This window comes from Urocitellus parryii, chromosome 15, assembly GCF_045843805.1.
Source record: "Urocitellus parryii isolate mUroPar1 chromosome 15, mUroPar1.hap1, whole genome shotgun sequence".
Lineage (NCBI taxonomy): Eukaryota > Metazoa > Chordata > Mammalia > Rodentia > Sciuridae > Urocitellus > Urocitellus parryii.
Genome location: NC_135545.1, coordinates 45,707,682 through 45,727,751, shown reverse-complemented (window position 1 = coordinate 45,727,751; position 20,070 = coordinate 45,707,682). Strand labels below are relative to the sequence as shown.

Here is a 20,070-nt window from a genome sequence, read left to right as displayed (position 1 = left end):
TCAAAATCAATTTCTGCTTCATTTCTGTCACTAGCATATGTTGTAGGCATAAGGAAATGAGGCCGAAAGAATATCAAGAGAAAGTACTGTAGTTTTCTGCTTTGAAGACTTTTCTAAACTTGAACTTAAACTCTAAAAGAGATGTCACAATATAGAAAACACATTAAAAAATCAATTACTGGTCACCCTGAGTCTGCCATGATGTAACATCAGTGCAAAGGAAATAGATGTGCTCCAGAGACAGGACATGGTTCAAATGGTCAGTGCCCGAAATCTCTGGTTTATACCAGCAATGAGAAAACCAAACAATGTGAAGGGTTACTACCTGTGGTGGCTGTTATAATAATGATAAAGTAAATTGGCAGCAATCTACATACTTTACAGCAGGGCACGGTATAGCCATTATACGGCATATGAGAGAACATTAAAAATTTCCAGCTCTGAAACCAATATGGAGAAAAAAAACATTGGAAATGTAAATCAGAAAAGAAGATAAAGTTGGAATTATGTTATGTCACCACTATGTTAAAAAAAATAGATATTAGGAAGAAACTAGAAGAAAATGTATTTAGGTGAGAGCATCTTGGGCCATTTTTAAAGTCTGTTATGTAGTTATATTATCCCTAATATTATAATTAAATGGTTTAGCATTTAAATTCAGCTGTCCATAAAAAAGTTGATATTTGGATCCATACTGTGCAAAACATCAGGTGGTATTTTTTTTTTTTTTTACTTTGCTGGTTAAAGCAAATTTTCTCACTTTGGCAGTTATGTCATATGAAAATATGTGTTAAATCGCAATGAATCTTCCACAGGCGACACGCTGGGATCCTGGCATTTCAAAAGGGATCAAAATATGGCAAGAAATCGTGAGTGGTGCAGTGTACATGACACACTCTGTCGGGCAAGGTAAACGGGATGTTGTGACAAGAGAAATGTTGGGTCAAAATTCCTACTGAAATTTAACAGAGTGCTGGCTGTGGTTCCTTGCTACACCGATTTTCTCAGGAGTTAAAAAGCACATGGTCATCTTGTTAGGAGGTGCTGCTGGCCCACCTGGCTTGAACAGAAACAGCTGGTTGTCTCTACCCTGGAGTTCAGAAAATTCAAACTGGCTTTTGGGCAAAGGGCTAAGAGCTACTGTACCCTTCAACTGGGAGAAAGGAAACTAGCAAAGACAAATATTGAAAGAGGGAGACCTGATTCATGATTCTTCATGTTATTGTCTCAAGTTCCTCTACGTTTTGGACAAAAACAGACAAATAAAAACAACATTTCAAAGGGAAATGTGGTCATCAATAAATGGTTTCCTTAGGGAGAAAGATTATTTATGCCTTGGACTTTATCATATTTGGGGAGTATTTAACCTCTAAAATAATTATTTAAAAAGGTATCCCTCCTCTTGAACTAGGAGGAGGAGCAGCGAAGAGGGCTCATGTGAACTCAGGCAAGTTTTGCTGGCCCTTTGCAAGAAATGGTTCTATAATGTTCTAATCCCAGAGGATAATTAAAACAAGGCTGGAAAAACTTCATTTAGGAAATGATTTGCTTTAAAGAGTAGGTGAGGGAAGTATCATCGATCGGCTGATGAAGTGGTCACGTATGGGAGAAACGCAGCATTTAAATCTCATGTCACCTATGCTCTCATCTGCTCACATCACTCTTCCCAGAACACAGTCTCACCCAATCCCTGTCTTCACTTCCAAATCGGAGTCACTGAGACTTTGGCCACAGAAGACTTCAAAGAGTTGTATATGCAACTCCAGTGACCTTAACGCCCAAACATGCCTCATTTCTCCTCTGGTGACATGGGCTGTATGACTCTGAAACCAGGCAAGGCACCGAGTTGCTGCCTCATGACAAGCCTGAAGAAAAACTGGAAATGACGAGAAAAAACAGAACTTGAGCGCATCCAGCTTTCAGCCCCCTGTCAGCATTAGCCTGGGGACCCGCCTGTCCTTCAAGAACATGACAGTGCTGCTACGTTTAGTTTCTGTTTTCCTGGGCAGAATTCATCTTCTCACCACTCAACATGGTGAGGCTGCTGGCATGGTGAACTTTCTGTTCCACAGGCCAGGCCCCGAAGCCCAGCGTCCTCCACGGGGAGAGCCTGGGCAGGCACAGAGCTGCCCACTGTGGGGAAGTTTCTTCTCATTGCCTCTCTTGGTGGTATAGTGGCACTTGCAGGTGGTTTTCACCAAAGTGCTGAATCTTCTTCCTTTTGGGGTCTTGAGATTAGCCACTGGAGAGGGCCTGGGACGCTGCCTGGCATCTGATCCTTGTGCAGAGTCCAGAGGCAGCCACCACCCCCACTTCTCAACCATCAGACTCTCAGCTAAAGCACCGCTGACAGCCCTTCATCTAAACTTCCATCTCCCAAACCAGCAACATAATGGAGGAGCCAATTAAATGATTATTAATTCATGCTACTTTCCGTAAGCCAGAGGTTCTCATCGCCTTGCATTCCGTAAACCAGCTTGCCACCTGCCCCAGACGTTTACAGCAATCCTTCATATCTCCATTGACGGAGGGGGAGCAATTTCACACACCTCCACACTCAGTGTTTGAGTTGGGCGACCACCCCAGGACCCCAGGCACAGATCTGGAAATGGTCCCTCCGCTCGTGATTATAATGGAATCAGAGTGCAGTGTGCTCTTTCCTCATAGCACGTCTCCTTCCACTTCTCAGGGACCTCAGACTCCCTCTCCACAGCAGAAACAGTGTTTTCAGAAGGTCATCAGAGCTTCTGGATTTTGCGATCTTCGTCCTGCAGTGAAAGTGGAGCTAATCTTGGCATCTGCTCGCAACTCCTTTCCCAGAGGACAGGCTGGGCTTTCTTCCCTCATCTTCTATGGAGCTACCGCACTTGATAAGTGGCCAGAGTGCTGGCTAAACTTTTGTCTTCCCCTAACGCAGGGAAAGGTTCTGCTTTGCTGCCAACTGGGTCTTTATTTATTTGCTTGTTTGCTTTTGAGACAGGGTCTTGCTAAGTTGCTAAGGCTGGCCTCGAGCTTGCAATCCTTCTGCCTCGGCCTCCCCAGGGGCTGGGATTTCAGGCATGTGCCACCAACTCTAAACATGCATGGTCTCATTCTGCCTCCAATAGGCAGATGTTCCAGAGAGGAATTGGGAGTTTTAGGTGAAGCAGAGACAGGCATTGGAACACCCACCACAGAGTGGTCTCTGTGATGTGGTGAAAAAGAACTTAGGGCTTCCTTTCCCTGTCTAGAGTCCAGCCTAGTGAAACTCAGAACTTCTCCTCAAAACACAGTTCCAGTCTCAGGCATGGAACTGCAAGCTATTGCTGCTTTTACAGAAGCACAAACACCTGCCCCAAAAGTAGCAGAATATGCCGATGCAGGTACTCCAGGACGCACAGGTGTCATCCATTTGGATTTCGTTTCTAAAAAGGATTTCAAAGAAAAGTCAAGTTACACCACAGATGGGTGTAACTGTCACTCAGGGAAATGCTGTTTTTCTCCTCCAACTCAAATGTGAATGAGATAGGTCAGCACCTGAAAATCCAGCAGCTCTTCATGTTGGTATTAGTTTATTTTTTATTTGAAAATAATTATAGCTTCACAAGAAGTTGTAAGAACAGTACAGGTATAGAGAGGGAACATGCACCCCCCACCCAGGTGTTACTTATTATCCCATCTAATAATTAAAGACGTCCCAGGCTCCAGTCTCTCCTCACTGAGACCCTGTTGTCCTGGCCATTCCTCCCGCCCACCCCAATCCTACCATCCAGGAGTGCATCTGCACAGACTCAGGGCTGGGCCTCTGCCAGGCCCTGGCCCGTCTTTGAGGGAAGCTCAGTCTCTCTCTCAGTCAGCCGGGGCTCAGGACTTGCTGTCCAGTTGAAAAAAAAATAGATCCCAAGACCTCACACTTGTCACTGAAGTGGCAGCCCTGAGGTTCCCAAACTTCAACAAATCAGGACACCCTGGAGGCTCATTTGACGCTGAGTGCAGGCCTCTGCCCAGACTTTCTGATTCAGTAGGCCTAACCCAGAGAATCTGCATTTCCACTGAGTTCCCAGGTAATGCTGACGTTCTGGGGACCACACTCTGAGAACAGCTGTCAAGAGCCAAAGCCTTCTGTAACTGGTGGAGCCACTTTGCTTTGTGGATTAACTAGAATCCACTGAGGGGGCCCCATAGCATTAGAAGATCCACCAGTCCACTTCCAAATGATTCTGATAACATGACATTCTCATCTAAACCCAGGGAGGAAAGCGAGGTGTGGCCTCAGGCCAAAGGAGAAGATGAAATATTCTGTGCCTCAAGGAACCTGTTCATCCTAAAATAAATGAGGACATAGTTCAAAGCTGAAAACTCAGAAGGAATAACCTCCATGTGTTCTGTTAGCAGTGTAATCCTTGAAACCTCATTCTTTCCAGTGTCCTGGAGAACTCCTATGAGAAGAAGGCAGGGATCTGTGGGGCCTTTCTATCTCACACACAGAAGTCTCTTTTTAGTGCCAGCTTCCCAGGTCTAGGCACCTGTACACCACACCAGCATAATGTGCCTTTGTTTCAGTCTAGAAGCTGCACACAGTCGGCCCCAGTGCCTGCGTGTGGAAGGAAGCACTGTGAGGGCAGGGTTCAGGTGCCATGTTGTAAACACTGCTCTCCCAGGCTCTGGAAGCCTTGAGAGGGGAATGGTGGCCATGCTGACCAGTGAGTACTGGTGCTTGCTCGTCATCACTGAGGAGAAGACAATACTAGGTGCTAGCTCAAAGGCATCAATCTGTTGCACTAATTCCTTGCTGAAATATGCATGAGGCTGCTTAACTACACTGATGTGAGCTCCCCAAAGGACATGGTGCATTTCAGTTCCAGATCCCAGCTCCCTCTAGGTCAGGTCTGTGAATGAACCACCTGTCAGAACAGAGCCCCCACCTTGTTTAGACCAACACTAGCAGTTGGTCTATTTAATAACGGCTGGACCCAGCCACCGTGAGCCCAGCTCAGGCCAGAAGTTGGGGACTGGATAAATATTCAGCAGGCTGCCTGCCTTCTGGCTTCTTGTCAGTTCCCCCAAAGAACCCCGTCTTCTCTGGCATAGCCTCCTGAGCTGTGCACACAAGCCAGCTGCAGCTGGGCCCGTGGTCGGAGGACCCACTGGGACTGCACCTATCATGCTGCCCTCTGGCTTTGTGACAGAACTGTGATGGCCAAAGACTTGGAGAGAACCAGAGCAGGAGGGAACCTTGGAGTCCCTTCGACTGACAGAGGAAACGGCCCAGAGGTCTAAGAGATGGAAACCAGAGGTGTTGCCAGACCTGAGGAGACTAGGTCAAAATTAAAGCTCATTTGGTCCCCAGCAAATCAAATACTAATTAGGTAAATCAGGATCCCTGAGCCCCAATACATCATAGCCAGAGTTGGGATATAACAATTCTCTTCTGGCTTTTTTCTCCATTCTAAACCTACCTTCCTAAAATACTAAGTTTTGAGAGTGAAACCAAACTTGCATAAATAAACACAGACAATTTGGGGCTGTGTCCAGCATGGTGATAGATGGAGGGAATGGTCAAGGGCTTCTTTTTGCTAGTCCAGGTTTGCCAGGATAGGGTGAGACTCTGTGCTTAGAAAAGAAAGGTATCACTCGGGCCCCTGTGAGGCTGGCCAGTGGGAATAATCCTCCACTCTCCCCCGGAGGTTTAAAACACCAAGAAGATGGGAACAGCTTCTCTCGATATTTTGTGCGCTGGAGACAGTGATGTTTACATTGATGCTTCTCTCAGTCTCCGTGCAGGCTCCACGCTCCACTCGCTCACAGTGCTCCAAAAGCCAAGAAGTGATTTGCGCAAAGGGTGGGGAGACAGCTCCAGTCGCCTTAAGGAACTCCTCAGGAGCTGTGCTCATCACAGAAACAGCCGAGTTCCCTTAAGGTGAAGGTGCCTGTTGTCTTTGCTAAGGAATAAAGCACAGGGGTTGTGCATGCTGGTCGCATGGTGGTTTAGATCCTGGCTGTGCACCTAGAGTTTGGGCTTTTGGTCTTCTCACCTGTCAATGGGATGACAGTATCTACTCCTGGGGTTTCCCGAGGCCAGTGAGGGAGCGGCACATGAAGCCTGCCACTGAGCCTGCGCGAGGTGAAAACGCCAGCATTTGTTGCTATGGTTTCATTTTTAGAAGTAGCTGGGAAATAATGCAAGTCCATAAGGCCATAAAACCGCAGAGTGAATGGGAGAGACCTGGGCTTTTAGGATAAACACTCCCAATTTTCCTTTTCTGCACAGCAACATGGAACAATCCTACTAACCCATGGATTTGAGGTCCACCAAGCAGAAATTTAAATAATCTGATCGCAAAAGTATTTATCTGATGCTGTTTTACCAACTGTTTGCTAACGAAACACCCAAACAGATCTTAAGCACTTGCCAGGTGCTAGAGATTATAAAAATCAATGAATGTCACGTAGCCCCTGATCACGAACAGCTTACAGTTCGGTTTCATAATTAGAAAAGCACAGGATTTTTAAGTTCTTCTCCTCCAATCTTTATACAGTCAGACAAAGTGATTTTGCTATATGTTCTTTAGCTTTATGATGTGGGGACTGTATCTCTGACCAGGCAAATTGGGGTCTGATGACATCCAGGAGTCCCTAACATGAGTCTTAGTTCTCTAGCCTGCAAAATAAAGATAACACTGGACCCCAGAATAGGGGAGCCTAAGGGAAGTGTTCTTATGCCCCCCAAGAGAGGTGGTAAGATGTTTTTTAAGTCATGATGATTCTAATAACATGTGCAAAAGCTAGACCTGGGACAAAGCAGGAAAGATTAACATGACCACTTTGTAAGAATCCTGTGCAAATCTATAAGGTACTTTCTGTAGTGATGAACAATGATATGCTTCTTGATTTATATTTTCACTGTCCTTTTTCTATACCTTGATGATAATTCTCACAACATATGCCATGATTATGTGACACCTCTTCTAGAAAGTGAGTCCCTTCCATGTTTGAATATCTGAACAAAATGTATTTGTTCAACTTATGTGGTCCCTATCTCTTCTGTGACTTAACAATATGAATTCTAAAGCCAAGGCCTTTGAATTACTGGAATTCAGGCAGTCCAGATATATACCACGCCCTGTATCTATTTTTGCTTCCCAACATAAAAATAGTTCATGATTTGTTTTCAATTGTGAGACAGAATTCTGCCTGCAGTGACTTTAAGCAGCCAAATTATACTGAAAGTGGCCTGGAAAAAAAAAAGGTGGGGGAGGGGGACAAGTGGACTCTGGGAAAGCTGACACAGCCACACAATTCCCATCTGTGAAAACCTAAAACCAAAAATGGTTTCCACTGGCAGGAATGCGAGCCACAACGGGGCCATCCAAGTGAGACTCCCAGAATTCCTTCACGTGCATCCCACTGCAAAGACAGACTGACTTCCGGGTGAGCAGGGAAATGGAGCCAAGTGCCGGAAGGATAGTAGTTAGGCCAAAAGGGTTTTTGAAGAGGTGTAGAGGTGGTGAGTGGCCTGGGCTCTAGCTACACCAGACTGGTAATGTGGGTGCTGCCCAAAGGCACCCATGTGAGATGTCAAGGACTCTGCCATTGATGTCCACATCACACCAGATCTGATGAGTCCCAATGACACAGAGCCAGGCGAGAGCAGGACTTGGTGCTTCTGACCTCCAAGGAGCCCTCTGATCCATGCCATATTAATTAGCCACAGACTAGGGAAATCTTTCAGTGACCAGTGTTCTGACTTCAGTAATTAGTATTTTTCAAGGTTTGCAGTACTCTTTAGCTGTCCCTCTTCCACTTACATCTATTCATGGAGTTCCAGAACCATCCCATTTAGTCCAACCTACCATTTTACATATTAGAAACTGAGGTCCAGAAACCTAAGTTCATGCAGGTAATCTCAGTGGCAGAACCAAACCTTGAACCCAGGGTTTCTGACTCCTACTAGCCCAGTGCTTTTCTAATACATAAATGCTTCCTCTTAGCACATAACTTCTTTTGTCCTTATGGACCTAATTAAAGATTAAAAAAAAAAAGAAGAGAGAGAGAAAGAGCGAGAGCGAGAGCGAGAGAGAGAGAGAGAGAGAGAGAGAGAGGGGTAGAATTTTTTTCAGCCCCTCCACATTCTCTGTCACAGATTACATTTCAGGTACTAGGTTCCCCATACAATGGCATCTCTATTTATACAAAGCTGTAAACAACAGGGAGAGTAAGGGGAGGGCTGGTAATAGATTTCCACCAGGATGTGCCTGACCTGCTTTTTTTCAACCTCAGTAATTAGAAAGGCAGCGGGTCTGCAGGAATTATTCATATGCAGCAAGAGCCGTACACTATACATTTATGTTAAACATGTCAAACCCGATTGGAATCATGCCTGCCAGCACCGTGTTCCATAAACACACTTTCCCCTCACAGTTGCCGGACCTCGCCAGCCCATTAATACCGCCTGTAATAGGGATCTTCCATGGATTCCAATCAGGGACGCTCCACTGCACTAATTGCTCTGTGCTAGGTGAGCATCATGGATTTAAAAAATATAATAATAAAGTAAAATCCCTTCAGGCCCTTCCTCCAGAAAAAAAAAAAACAACAGACTACAGTTCCTACTGCAAGTTTTACAAAAACACCAGGGATTTCTGAAGCATTATCATGGTGTCATTTTAAGGTGAGCTAGGGCTCCACCCATCCCCCTCTTTTTTAAAGCACCAAGACCCCTAGTCATCCCGTCTCAAATTCCCTTAACTACACCCAGCCATGGTGCTCTGTGGCTACAAACCATGGCAGTTACAGCATTTAAATAACCATCTTGCTATGATTCTTTGCCAAGAGTTCAATTTTTTCCCCTAATTATTGGTGATAAAGCATCACATTAATTGTATATCACTTAATTTACAGCAATTAATGATTGATAGGCTAATCATTACATTAATCATTGTTCAGTGGTTGACACTGGGGGCTCTTTAATCTAGAACACACACATTGAAATTCACTCTGGTAAAGACAACAAGGGGTCATTTTCATGTTTCAAGAGAGAAACCACAAAGTTGGACAGTGGAAATGGCTATGCATTAGGGAGGAGGCTTGGCTTCCAAGAACCTTCCTGTGCCCCCGCCCCCCATATTTGTCCATGAGAGAGCTTTGCACTTGCCTTGACTAGATGTGACCCTTGTCTAACAGGGGCTTGTATATGTGCCACTGCTTACCATCATGGAACCCACAGATGGCTGAGGCTGGTGACTCTCACTTGTCCACATTTCACAGATGAGACACCCAGGGCTTCTAGAGGCGAGGTCCCTCAACCAAGCTCACTTGTCATCTGGTGGTTCCCTGACTCCAAATCCACACAGTTCTTTCTATATCGCTAACCTGCTTTGAGACTGAGCAGGACACTGGCTCTTTACAAGGCCTATTGCTGGCTGACAACCCAGTTCACTATGAACTCACAGGGAGCTGCCTATCCTGCTCTCAGCTCACAACTTGGAAGCGTGCAACTCCTTATGCTAAAACAAGAGTGGAAAGTTAGAGAAAATGATCAGAGGCCGTGGGCCCACTGGTGAGAGCCTCAGCTGTCTGAGATCAAGTAAGCAGCAAAGCAACATGCAAACCCAAGCCCATTTGTATACCTTTGGGCAACTTGCTCTAGCTCTCCGGGGCTGTTTTCTTGTCTACAAAATGGCAGGAGTGAGAGGGTGGTTATTTATAACATTGAGTTCATGGGTCAGGGCGGGAATCAAACGAGGTAATGTATATGAAGCAGAGCTCCCCAACTTTGTCTCACACCAAGGCACATCAGAAGATGACGGCCCACTGGGATAAGCAACTAGCCCTGGCCCCAGGGCTGTGGGAAGCAGCACCCGCGAGCGCCTTTGTGGCTTGCCTGCCAGGAAGGACAGGAGCAAAGCCCTCTAACCGGGCCTCGCACAGGTTCCGAACTGACCGCAGCCTTTATGATACCTGCAACATCATCCCTGCAAGGCCCCCGTTCAGGGTTAGGTTTGGTTCTTTTGAGTAACTATAGCTGTACATGTGTGGCTATTTAAATCCAAATTCATTAAAATTAAATAAAATTAAAAAGTTGGTGTTCTAGTCACACTTTAAGTGCTCAATAGCCACATGTGGCCAATGGCTACCATATTATTCCACTCAGATGCAGACCATTTCTATTGGCACAGGAAGTTCTGTTGGACAGCACTGACCTGTATTAATCCTGTTCTTAAGACAGGCAGAGTTCCTGAAGGTGAGGCCTATAATCTTGCTGATTAGAATGTGTGTTCACTGGAACTCTGTCTAGTGCCCTGTTTAGGGTAGGGACTCGGTCACTGATCATGGAATTGACCCTGCTGTGATTCAAATCACTGTCTTGCCTGTCTCGCTGCCATCCAAGGTAAAAAAGACCTCACATCCAAGTAAAAGAATATGGAAGAAGGGCACCCAAAGAGGAAATCCAGAGTCCTACTTCAATACAAAAATAAATAACTAAAAATTTTTAATAAAGATTATCCATTTCTGAACAAACCCCCAAAACTACATAATCAATAGCTGAGAAAATGCCAATTATCCAGACCTATTTGAAATATTATTAATCTGCATCACGAGCAGCCACTAATCAACAGAACAAATTGTGAAATCACTATTTATTTATTTGCCAGGAGGAAGTGCTCCCCGACACATTTAATCAGGTAGGAACAGCTCAATTTAGGGAGTAAATGGAACAAACGTAGATTTTTTTTTTTTTTTTTATAAAATACTAAGGATCCAAAAGAAAGCTCAGAAGAGTTGCTGGCACCTATATCGATTCTGAGATCAAATTGGCCCAAGTACCTTAATAAAGCCTGTCATTACACACTCAGACGCTATAGACAAAATTATGCTTCGGGTCAAAAGAGGATCATTTGCAGGAGTCAGGAAAGAATTTTCCCTTCTCTCTCTTCTACTGTGCATCTGGCAAGGTGCACCTCTGAGTTATTCATTCATTCATATTTGTTCTGTCTTTTGGAGGTAACGATTAAGTCGACCTGTCGCCTGAATGAATGCATGAGAGAGTGGGGCCTTATCAAGGACATTCATTTCTATGGTGCTCATTTTGCATCTTTTTAGAGTATCCCAATGGCCTAGCTTGTCCATGGCACAGGAGCATGAAGACATGCTTCTATGGAATTATAAACATGTGAACAAGATTTAATTGAGGGCTGGGGCTGTAGCTGCCTTGCGTGTGTGAGGCACTGGGTTAGATCCTCAGCACCACATAAAAATAAATAAATAAATATATTTTGTCCATCCACAACTAAAAAAAAAAAAAAAAAAAATTAATTGAAGGGCCCTCAACAAAGCCTGTCCTACACTGGTTCTAAGAATTTGAGCAGCATATACAAAGTTGCTGGCTCAGGCTGTTGCACCCAGTAGGAGCTCTGCAAGCAGGACCACTTTTTATTGTTTTCCTAGTGTCATCTGCATACCAAATACTATTAGTATGATCCCACTAAATCCTTGCGTATATGTTGCTCCTGCCAGCTTCTCAATGAAATTCCCAGAAGCCACATGCTACCAGACATTCCAATGGGAGAACCCTATGAGAAACTGCCACTACCTTTCCTCCTCTTATTTAACTAAATGATTAAACAAACAAACTCCTTAGACAGCTTACTCCATGCTGGGTACTGGTCTAACCTCCCCACATTCCAATAATCCTCACGGCATTTCTATATCATGGGTACTTCTTAAAATCCCACCTCAAGTGAAGAAACAGGCACAGCAAGGTTAAGGGACCTTAAGCAAGGTCACACAGCTAGGAAGTGGAAGAGTCTGGATTAGAAAGCAAGCATCCAAATCGTGATGACAAACAGATGGCCCAGAAGGTCACCCAGTCTTCAAACAATGTGAGTGAAATCCTCTCCCTTGCCTCCTGTAGATAGACATGTCTGATTGCCATTGGAACCACGTGTTAGATCTTCCCCGAATACTGCAGCAGAAACTAGGATCTTGGTCCAGGCAAAGCATGCAGGAGGAAGCTCTCCTAACCAGGGGTCTTTGGGCACAGATGTGCATCCCGTCCTCCTGCCCTGGGAGTCTGAGTCCATCCCTCAGCGATGGACGCCTCCGAGCGTAGGTTGAAATAGGCGCTGAGCAGCATGGATGGTAAAGTCTGCCCAGCGCTCCGTCCATTCACTCAGCCCCCATGATGGCCAGTTCCTATCTCCCAGGAAACACAGGACAGCGTTTGTGGCCTCATCTGCGGGATCCCTTCCGATATTTGGAAGTCATTCCACTGCCTCTTGGATTTTTCTTTCCTAAGCTGAATGGCCCCAGTTTCTTTGGCCTCTTCTCAGAGGCAATATTTCTCAGCCTTCAGTCATCTTCACTGCCCTCCCCTGGCCTCTCTCCAAGATTCTGTATCTTGTTTAAATAGCGAAGGCTGCACTGAGCATGATTTAAGAACAGTTTTGCCGAGAAAAGTAACAAAAGCCCAACCAATAGAATCTAAAAGGTAAATATGTTCTCAAAAAAAAAAAAATCAAGGTATTATAATAACAACAATGGTAGTGAGAATCGGGCTGACCAAGTCAAATAATTGTAGCTTGTGGTATCATTTGCTTTTATTATCGCAATGGCTTCTGGGAGACGTATCTGTCCAGTAAGTCTTCTCAAAAATGACTTTGCTCCTTCTTGAAAAACCTGAGCTTTTCTTCATAGTCTCAGCTCTTTCTTCCCTCAATGCCGAAATCTTATCTTCCTGAGAAATGGCTGTTCCTCCTCTCGCAGCACCAGTTTTTCCAGAAATAGCACTTCCTGTCTTGGCTTCTTCAGTTTCTTCTGCTTTTGGTCAGATGTCCTGCCTAGCTGCACTGCCTGTCTCCCCTGAGGTGGGACTCCAGCATGCGGGTGCTGGCCCTGGGGAGGGACACCAAGAGCCTGTAGGCTGTGTCCAGGCAAAGGCCAGCCTTCACCGCCGACTCCCTCAGAGAACCCGGAGGCTGAGAATGGGTGTGACCAGATATGTGCCACTCAACAACCTCTGCTGCATCCCCCCAGACATTTAAAAACTTTAAAATTCTTTAATATAACTTAATAAAGGGGACTGAAAGTGACCACTCTAAAAAGCAAAACAAAGTCCCCCTCCTCTCTTCCAGAGCCAACACAGTTTTCCCGGGGAGATAAAGATGCACCCACTCCCGGACAGCCCCGTGCTTCCGTGGGCAGAATCCTGGGGGCTTAAGGGCAGCCGCACGCGCTACCTGTCCACTTGTTCTGGTCCTTCTCGCCTCCACTCTCTTGGTCTTTAGCAAGCTCCTCTGGATCAGCAGTCGTTTCACTGGGTCCTTCAACATCTTCAATGGCTTCTTCTGAAAAAGGAGAAAAACAAAACCGTCAAGGATTCAAACACGGAAAGAAGAGGAAGGACTCAGCCTCCATTCCAAGGAGCTGCCAACTATAGAACACCAAGCCAGTGCTTCTGTCCTTATCCTCTTCCCAAGGGCCCCTCAGAGGACAACCTTGCTAAGGATTTACTGGGGCCTGGGGATGCAGTTGGTATGAGGCTGTGGTTTGCTCCAGGCATGGACACTAGGTATTTTCAGAGATTCTGGATGCCTCACTTGAGAGTTTCCAATTGAAAAACTAACCATGTTGATGCAGTAACTCCAGCTCAGGCCCTGAAGTCATATGCAAGTAGGCTACACTTGAAAATGGGAAAAAAACCCAAACTTAAAACTGTTCACTTTACCTACCTCCATCCCCAGAACATCCTGGTATTGGACTAGACCAGGCCAACTCATGGGGCCTTTCATGGGCCTGGCTGTGATGGGAATTTTTTTTTTTTTTTTTTTTTTTTGCAGTTGTTCAGGTTCTGAAGAGTCACAGAATATCAATGATTGGTTTCTAGTAATCCTAATGGCATCTGTGGGCATGCCGTGGTCAGTGAGGAGAGGCAAAGGGATAAAAGTCTGTAACAAACTCACACACTCTCCTTTTGAAATCATTCCACTCTTTCCGCACTACTGGCTTAAAGCTAATCCAAGAAATGCCTCGTTGACTCATCACAGTGTTAAAGCAAAGGTAGAAGAATAGCCATGTTCAAAACCAGGTTAATTATGAAGTAAAATGCCATCATCCCAACTGGGGAAGAAGAAAAGATTCTTTAGATGCTGAGGAAAAGAAAGTGAGACACTTCTCTATGTTCTCCTGGCCCCATGGATCATCATCTAAATCCTGTATTCAGTAAGAATGGGCTAGATGAATGGAGAAAACAGACAAACCAAGGTGAAAAACCATTTTCATATTGATGAGATTATCAGGAGACTCTGAAGAGCACACCTCTCTGGTACAGAGCAGAGGTGCCCTCTCTATCAACCCAGGCTGGCACCAGACCAGACCCATTAGGAACAGGGAACCCTACATGAGAGTCGGGCTGATTCCACCACAGAGCTCTCCAATTCCAGCTCCACTTTTAAATAACGTAGGTGTTACACCCTCCGACCCTCCATAATACTGCCTCTGAATTTTATCCCACAAAGTGAAGTAAAAGAGGTAAAAGTCAATTGACCTCAAAGGGTTTCTAAAACAAGCAAAGAAGAAAGCATCATTTTAGAATCATATTTTCCTAATTCTTCCAGAAAGATGATGGAGGTCCAATGACTGGGAACATGAACAAGGGATCAGGGAATGTTCTTCCTTCATTACTAATAGTAAGGGGTTTGTGCGGCAATTGTGGCAAATACAGATGAAATAAGCCACTGCTCATTTTCAACTCCAATTCAGGGTTCCACATGTGATTTCTAGGTCTCTGTTTTTGTCTCATTCATAGTGAAGTTAAAATCGAGCCTCTTCACCTTACTTTTAGTTCAGAGAAAAATCATACAATGGTGGCTTGAAGTTAATCATATATACAGTCCATCATACATCATTCAGTAGAAAAAAACATGTAGGTGTTAGTAGAGTAACAGCAAGAAAGTTACCAGGCATGGTACCTGCACCATCTCAAAGATGTCTGGGCAAGATGTTTCGTGCACGTTTTTTAGGCTTTTGACAAAACAATTCAAATCTATAATTACAAAATGCATCTTTAAGTAGCTCTTCAGTTAAGCAATATCATTAAATTGGGTCTACCCAAATTTAGTTAGGTCTCAAAATATACTCATTTGTCCCAATACATGCTGTGGTACACAGAATCTGTAGTATGGATACATCGATCAAATTTGATTAGGCAAAGAGACGGCTTGGTGGTCTCACCCCTCTAGTACACACACAGTATCACCTTAGCTGGAAAGTCTCACATCTGCAAACTGACAACGCCCTGATGTGGTGACAATGTCTGAAGGAGCTTCTCAGCAGAGGAGGGAAGGAGTTTACCTATTGGGCAGTCAATCTCCAAGTCCAGGGCCTTGCTCCTGCACATTATGTGGCCTTCAGTTGCTGGAGCAGAGTTAAAAACTCACTGTCACCTGGCACTGACCCCAGGATGAATCTATCCAAAGACAGAGACTGTAAAGAATGAACAGATCTTTGAAGGGCAAGGAGACCGGGTGGCACTTGGCGAGCACTCCTGGAGCCAGTGTTTGCAGGCCCATCTGGGCCTGTGCTGTCTCCTCTTGCTGCTCTACTGTGAGCAGAAAATGAAGGCAGCCATGTTCCAATGAGAGGAAAAAACTAAAGAGGTTATTTCAGGAGCTGATTTTGCTTCTCTCTCTCTCTCTCTCTCTCCCTCTCTCTCCCCACTTCTTCTTCTTCTAAGGTTCCTGGATTGACTGTTATCATTTGTGACTCATTCACTCAAAGACTGTTATTACATGTGTGATGGAAGAAAAAATGATTAAGAAACTTCTGGACAAGCAGGCTCCTTCTACAGGGAATCAGTCGGTGTCCCTCAACCCAGCTAAAAACCAGGTCCCATTCAGCCAAGCCAGAGCTTCCCTGCAGTTCCACCTGGCACCTACAGGTGTCGCCCTCCGCATGGCAAGGCTGGGAGGGCAGCTGGCTGCAGGAGGCAGGCAAGTCTGGGCCGCCTAACCTGCGCATGTGGAAATAATCTACGTCTCCAAGTGAACTGTCTGGTCCTGGAGAAATAAAATAGGACATTCATAAGCAGTTACACCATCTGTCTTTATACCATCATCATCAACAATGAGAAGGAAAAAGGCTCTTTAAAATGGATGAAAGCCCAGGCTGACGGTAACCGGAAAACTGTGAGCTCTGAATACCAATAAAGGTAGAGAAATGATTAAAAAGCAGGGATACAAACTACGAATTTGTCCAGACAGCTCAGGCCCACAATGCTTTGCAGACAGGGTGTGTTTTCACTGGTCCCCCAAAGTGTAAAGCCAGGCCCCTCACCAAGAGCCAGGTCTCAGGCACCCAAAGGAAAGGCATGGGGTCCTGTCCCTGGAAACGTGGGATTCAGGGCGGATCGGCACCCACTTTGCAGAGAGCTGCATGTATACGCCAACTCCCGGGGCTGTCATCTAGCCCTTGTTCCTTTTAGGGATCCGTTGGATACACATGTGCTGGCAGACCCAGAATGGAGGGGAAGTTTTTCCCCACAGGCCACTGATTGCATCTTCCCCGCGTGAAGTCAGTGACCACTGGTTGGCGTCACTACAGAAGCTGCACGTTTCCACCCCTGAAATATCAGGTTCAGGCAGATGGTGGGAACAAGTGAGGACTTGGACTGAGGCTTTCACTCAGAACACACAATAGCCACGGGACCATTTTCAAGGTTGAAACAGACACACCAAAACCGTCTTCCCTGGAAGATGGAAGCATTTCATAATATTTCAGACCCCAATCAGAGCAGCCCAGGAATGCTTTCTCAAGGGTGTGGCCAGGACCTGGGTGACTACTCCTCAGTGTCACCTGGTTCTTGGCAGGAGGCAGCAGGCCCAGAGCACCCCGTGTCCTGGACAGGTCTCTTTTAGGCACCAGAGAAGGTGCCTCTGAGACACCGCAGCGGCCCCCTGGGAAGCCTGTGCCCCATGTAACCCCCAAGTAAGGGCACCCACTCCCCACTGTCCATATTTTCATGTGAAAAGGAAATGGAAGCAAATCTTTAAAAACAGAGAGGCCCCCAGGTCCCTTCTGCCTTCACTTCCATGTAGAACCGTGACTGAGGCCTCTCAAAATCTATTTCCCTCCCAGCCTCCTCCTTACAACTCCCAAGCAGCACTTCCTAGGGCTAGTCCAAACCTGGCCTTCTCCTGTCACTCATAGTAAAGGCAGAGCCCTCCAGTGGAAGAATCCCAACAGATGAGTATATTCTAGAAGGGGGAGATTCCCAAGGCGGTTTCACTTTTCAGGAGGATGAGACCATCGTCCCAGAAAATCCCCCTTCAATCGAGGTGGTTTTGCTCACCACAAATGCAAACTGTTCTCTTCACACACCTCATAGTTAGCATCTTGGTAAAGGTGACAGTATGACTCCCCCTTTTGTGGTGAAGTCTGCTCCCAAAGGAGGTGCATGTGCCAACTGGCAACCCCGTAGGGATTTGTAACCATTTTATGAACAACCTGGAAATTGGTTTGCGGAAGGAGCACAAGGCAGGAGCCAAAAATAGAAGTGGGATCATCACAAAGTCAGCATTCCACCCACAACATACGCTCCCCAAATCGTCACTCATGAAAATGTTCTAGTTGTTAAAAAAAAAAGGTACTGCTCCCCCAAATGACGGGGGCCGAGTGACGTGTCCATTGAGGGTACTTTACAAATCGCTTACAGGCTTGAAAGAAAGGGGAGTCAATCAATGATTAAGACTAGTCCCTCTGTTCCTCACTCTTAACAGGATAATGTAGATTAATTCAAACCTGACAAAGCCCCCACGGTGCCTAGATGTGATAGAAATTTGGAAATTCTCCTAAGAATCAGGGTGTCGGTACCCAACGCTCTCACACGAACATGTTACTTAAATAATGCACCAATCTGTGATCCCCGAAGAATGAAATTGTTCTTTCCTTTTTCTTTGGGGGGAGCGGGGTTGGGGGGAGTGCGTTTGCCTGTCGGCAGGCTCAAGAGCTGAGAAACATTAGCTGTCATGAACCACAATCAAATCAGGTTTGAAATATTTAGCAGTGGCTTGGAAAATGCGGTGGTGCAGCTCTGACAGGCGAGATGTGCACAGACACCCACTTTCCATTCTAATGGAAATATCAGGCCTGTTCTGAATATGTATAACCCAGAAAAATGTATTGATTTTTCATTCGGCATTAAAAAAAATGAAATAGCCTGCAGCTGTCAAAGGCCTTTTGTTAAAAGCTCATCCTTCCTGGAATGAGGTTTACCAGAAACAAGTTTTAATTGTATATAGGACCCTCTTCTTTGAAAAACAAAATAACCAATCTGCTTACTTTGAAGATAGGGTTAAAGCTTTTCCTTTCTCTGTTTTCAACCTAATTAACCCAAGGGCGACCACGGAGGCAGGCGGGAAAGGCTCAGCACACTCTGGCCAGCAGGAGTGACACAGAGGGTGGTGGCTACAAGTGGCGTTTGCTGGTGTCTCTGTGGTGGGTAGAGAGGGACTTGGGACTGTGCTTTGTCCTCTTGTTCCTGCACCTCCTGTGAAGGTACAGGACTCTGAGACTCACTATATGCCCTGGCCAGTCAGCTGTGCTCTTTCAGCCTTGGCTGGCACAACTGGAAGGTGAGGGCAGAACATGGCGGGTCCAGGTCTCTTGGTGATTCATTATCAAGGGGAAACCTCTCCTGGCTGCAGATACTCTACAGGGTATGTATGCTTTATTTTGCAAACAGAGATCAGATCCAATCCTACAACAGAGAAGATGACTACTAGGGCTTATACCACATGATTCAAATAAAATCCAGGGCACTAAAATTCTGTTACAATAGAAACTTGGAACAGGATGTGACTGGCAATGGTGACAGAAAGACAACCCTCATGTTCCCAGTTGTTAAGTCTAGTCCCATCTTCTCTCTTCATGCCAGAGAGGAAGAGGCAGTGGTAGTGACAATAGTGGCTATACCCACAGGTGTGGGCAACTCACTCTCTGGGACATTTTGAAGTGGGATCTCACTGCATGATGATCCAAGGTCCTACCAGTCAGTGACTCTCCAGGAATCAAGGGCTGTGTCCTAACTGCACATTTGCACCTACTTCCTGAAGGTAACAAGCCACCAGCAGCTCCGCCAAGAGCATCTTCTGTAACGTCTGTTCCCCGGTTTTATTCTGCAGTATCATTCCAGGCCTGGCAATCTGACTGGAGGCTGCCTGAGAGGGAACTTCCGGTGAGTTGGTTTATGGGGTGACAACACCCCAGCTCTAGGAAGGCTCCCCTCAATCAAGGTGGCCTGCTTATCATGATACAAACTGTTCTCATCACACGCCTTCTACTTGGCATCTCAGTAAAGACAACACGCTCTCACTGGAGCACAAAGAACAGGCCATTTACAAAACTACCCACGTGGACAAGCCCTGAGTATTGTTTTAATTGCTGATCAACTTTGTCCAATCTGCTTTCTACTTCTTAGCAGGTACAGACTCATCAAGGAAGACGCCAAGTCAGAAGAGGATGGGCCCGGGATGCACATCGACACCGATAAGTGGGCTGTCGTGAGACCCAACTGTGGTAGACCGGGCAGGACCCCTGATGTGGGAAGGTGACGGCAGGTGTCGGGGATGGCAGGACAGACAGGGCTCTGCAGCCAGCACTTTGATTTATTCATCAGGAGTGTAAGATTTTCCCACCTTCTTAGGATAAGATGTCATTTCTCTTTCAACAAGAAGTCAAAACTGCAGTGTGCCAAAAGAGCACCAGGCTTTCAGTCAAAGTGGGTTTCCCATGTGGATGAGAGGCACAGTGGCCCCCTGTCGCCTGCCATCTCCCCTTGAGTAGGACCTCTTCCACTGAGTCTAAGGGACAGAGCCAGGGAGCAGCCGCTGCTGGTCCCCCTCCACAGGTGCTGTGGCCTGGCTGCTCTCCTCGGGACTCCACACGGTGCTCCTACAGGTCATTTCCCCACCTGGTGGCTTAAAAATCGGTCAGATTGGCCAAGCTTCTAACCAGTTGTTTAAACAAAACCACCTTCTTTCTCAAAGATGACATTTATAAACAGATTTCAGCCCATCAAAACTTGCCAGGACATAG

The 20,070-nt window shown here is 45.9% G+C and overlaps 1 protein-coding gene across 2 annotated transcripts in view; it reads right to left on the bottom strand.

Moving 5' to 3' along the window:
* Positions 1-20,070, bottom strand: part of Zfhx3 (zinc finger homeobox 3) — a 230,880-nt gene that overhangs the window by 30,060 nt on the left and 180,750 nt on the right. Inside the window, exon 5 of one of the 2 annotated variants that reach the window (XM_026399203.2) lies at positions 13,218-13,325. In XM_026399203.2, coding sequence (XP_026254988.2) covers positions 13,218-13,325 — 108 coding nt within the window. The remainder of the gene's footprint in view (positions 1-13,217; positions 13,326-20,070) is intronic. The other variant, XM_077793358.1, reaches the window with a different exon arrangement.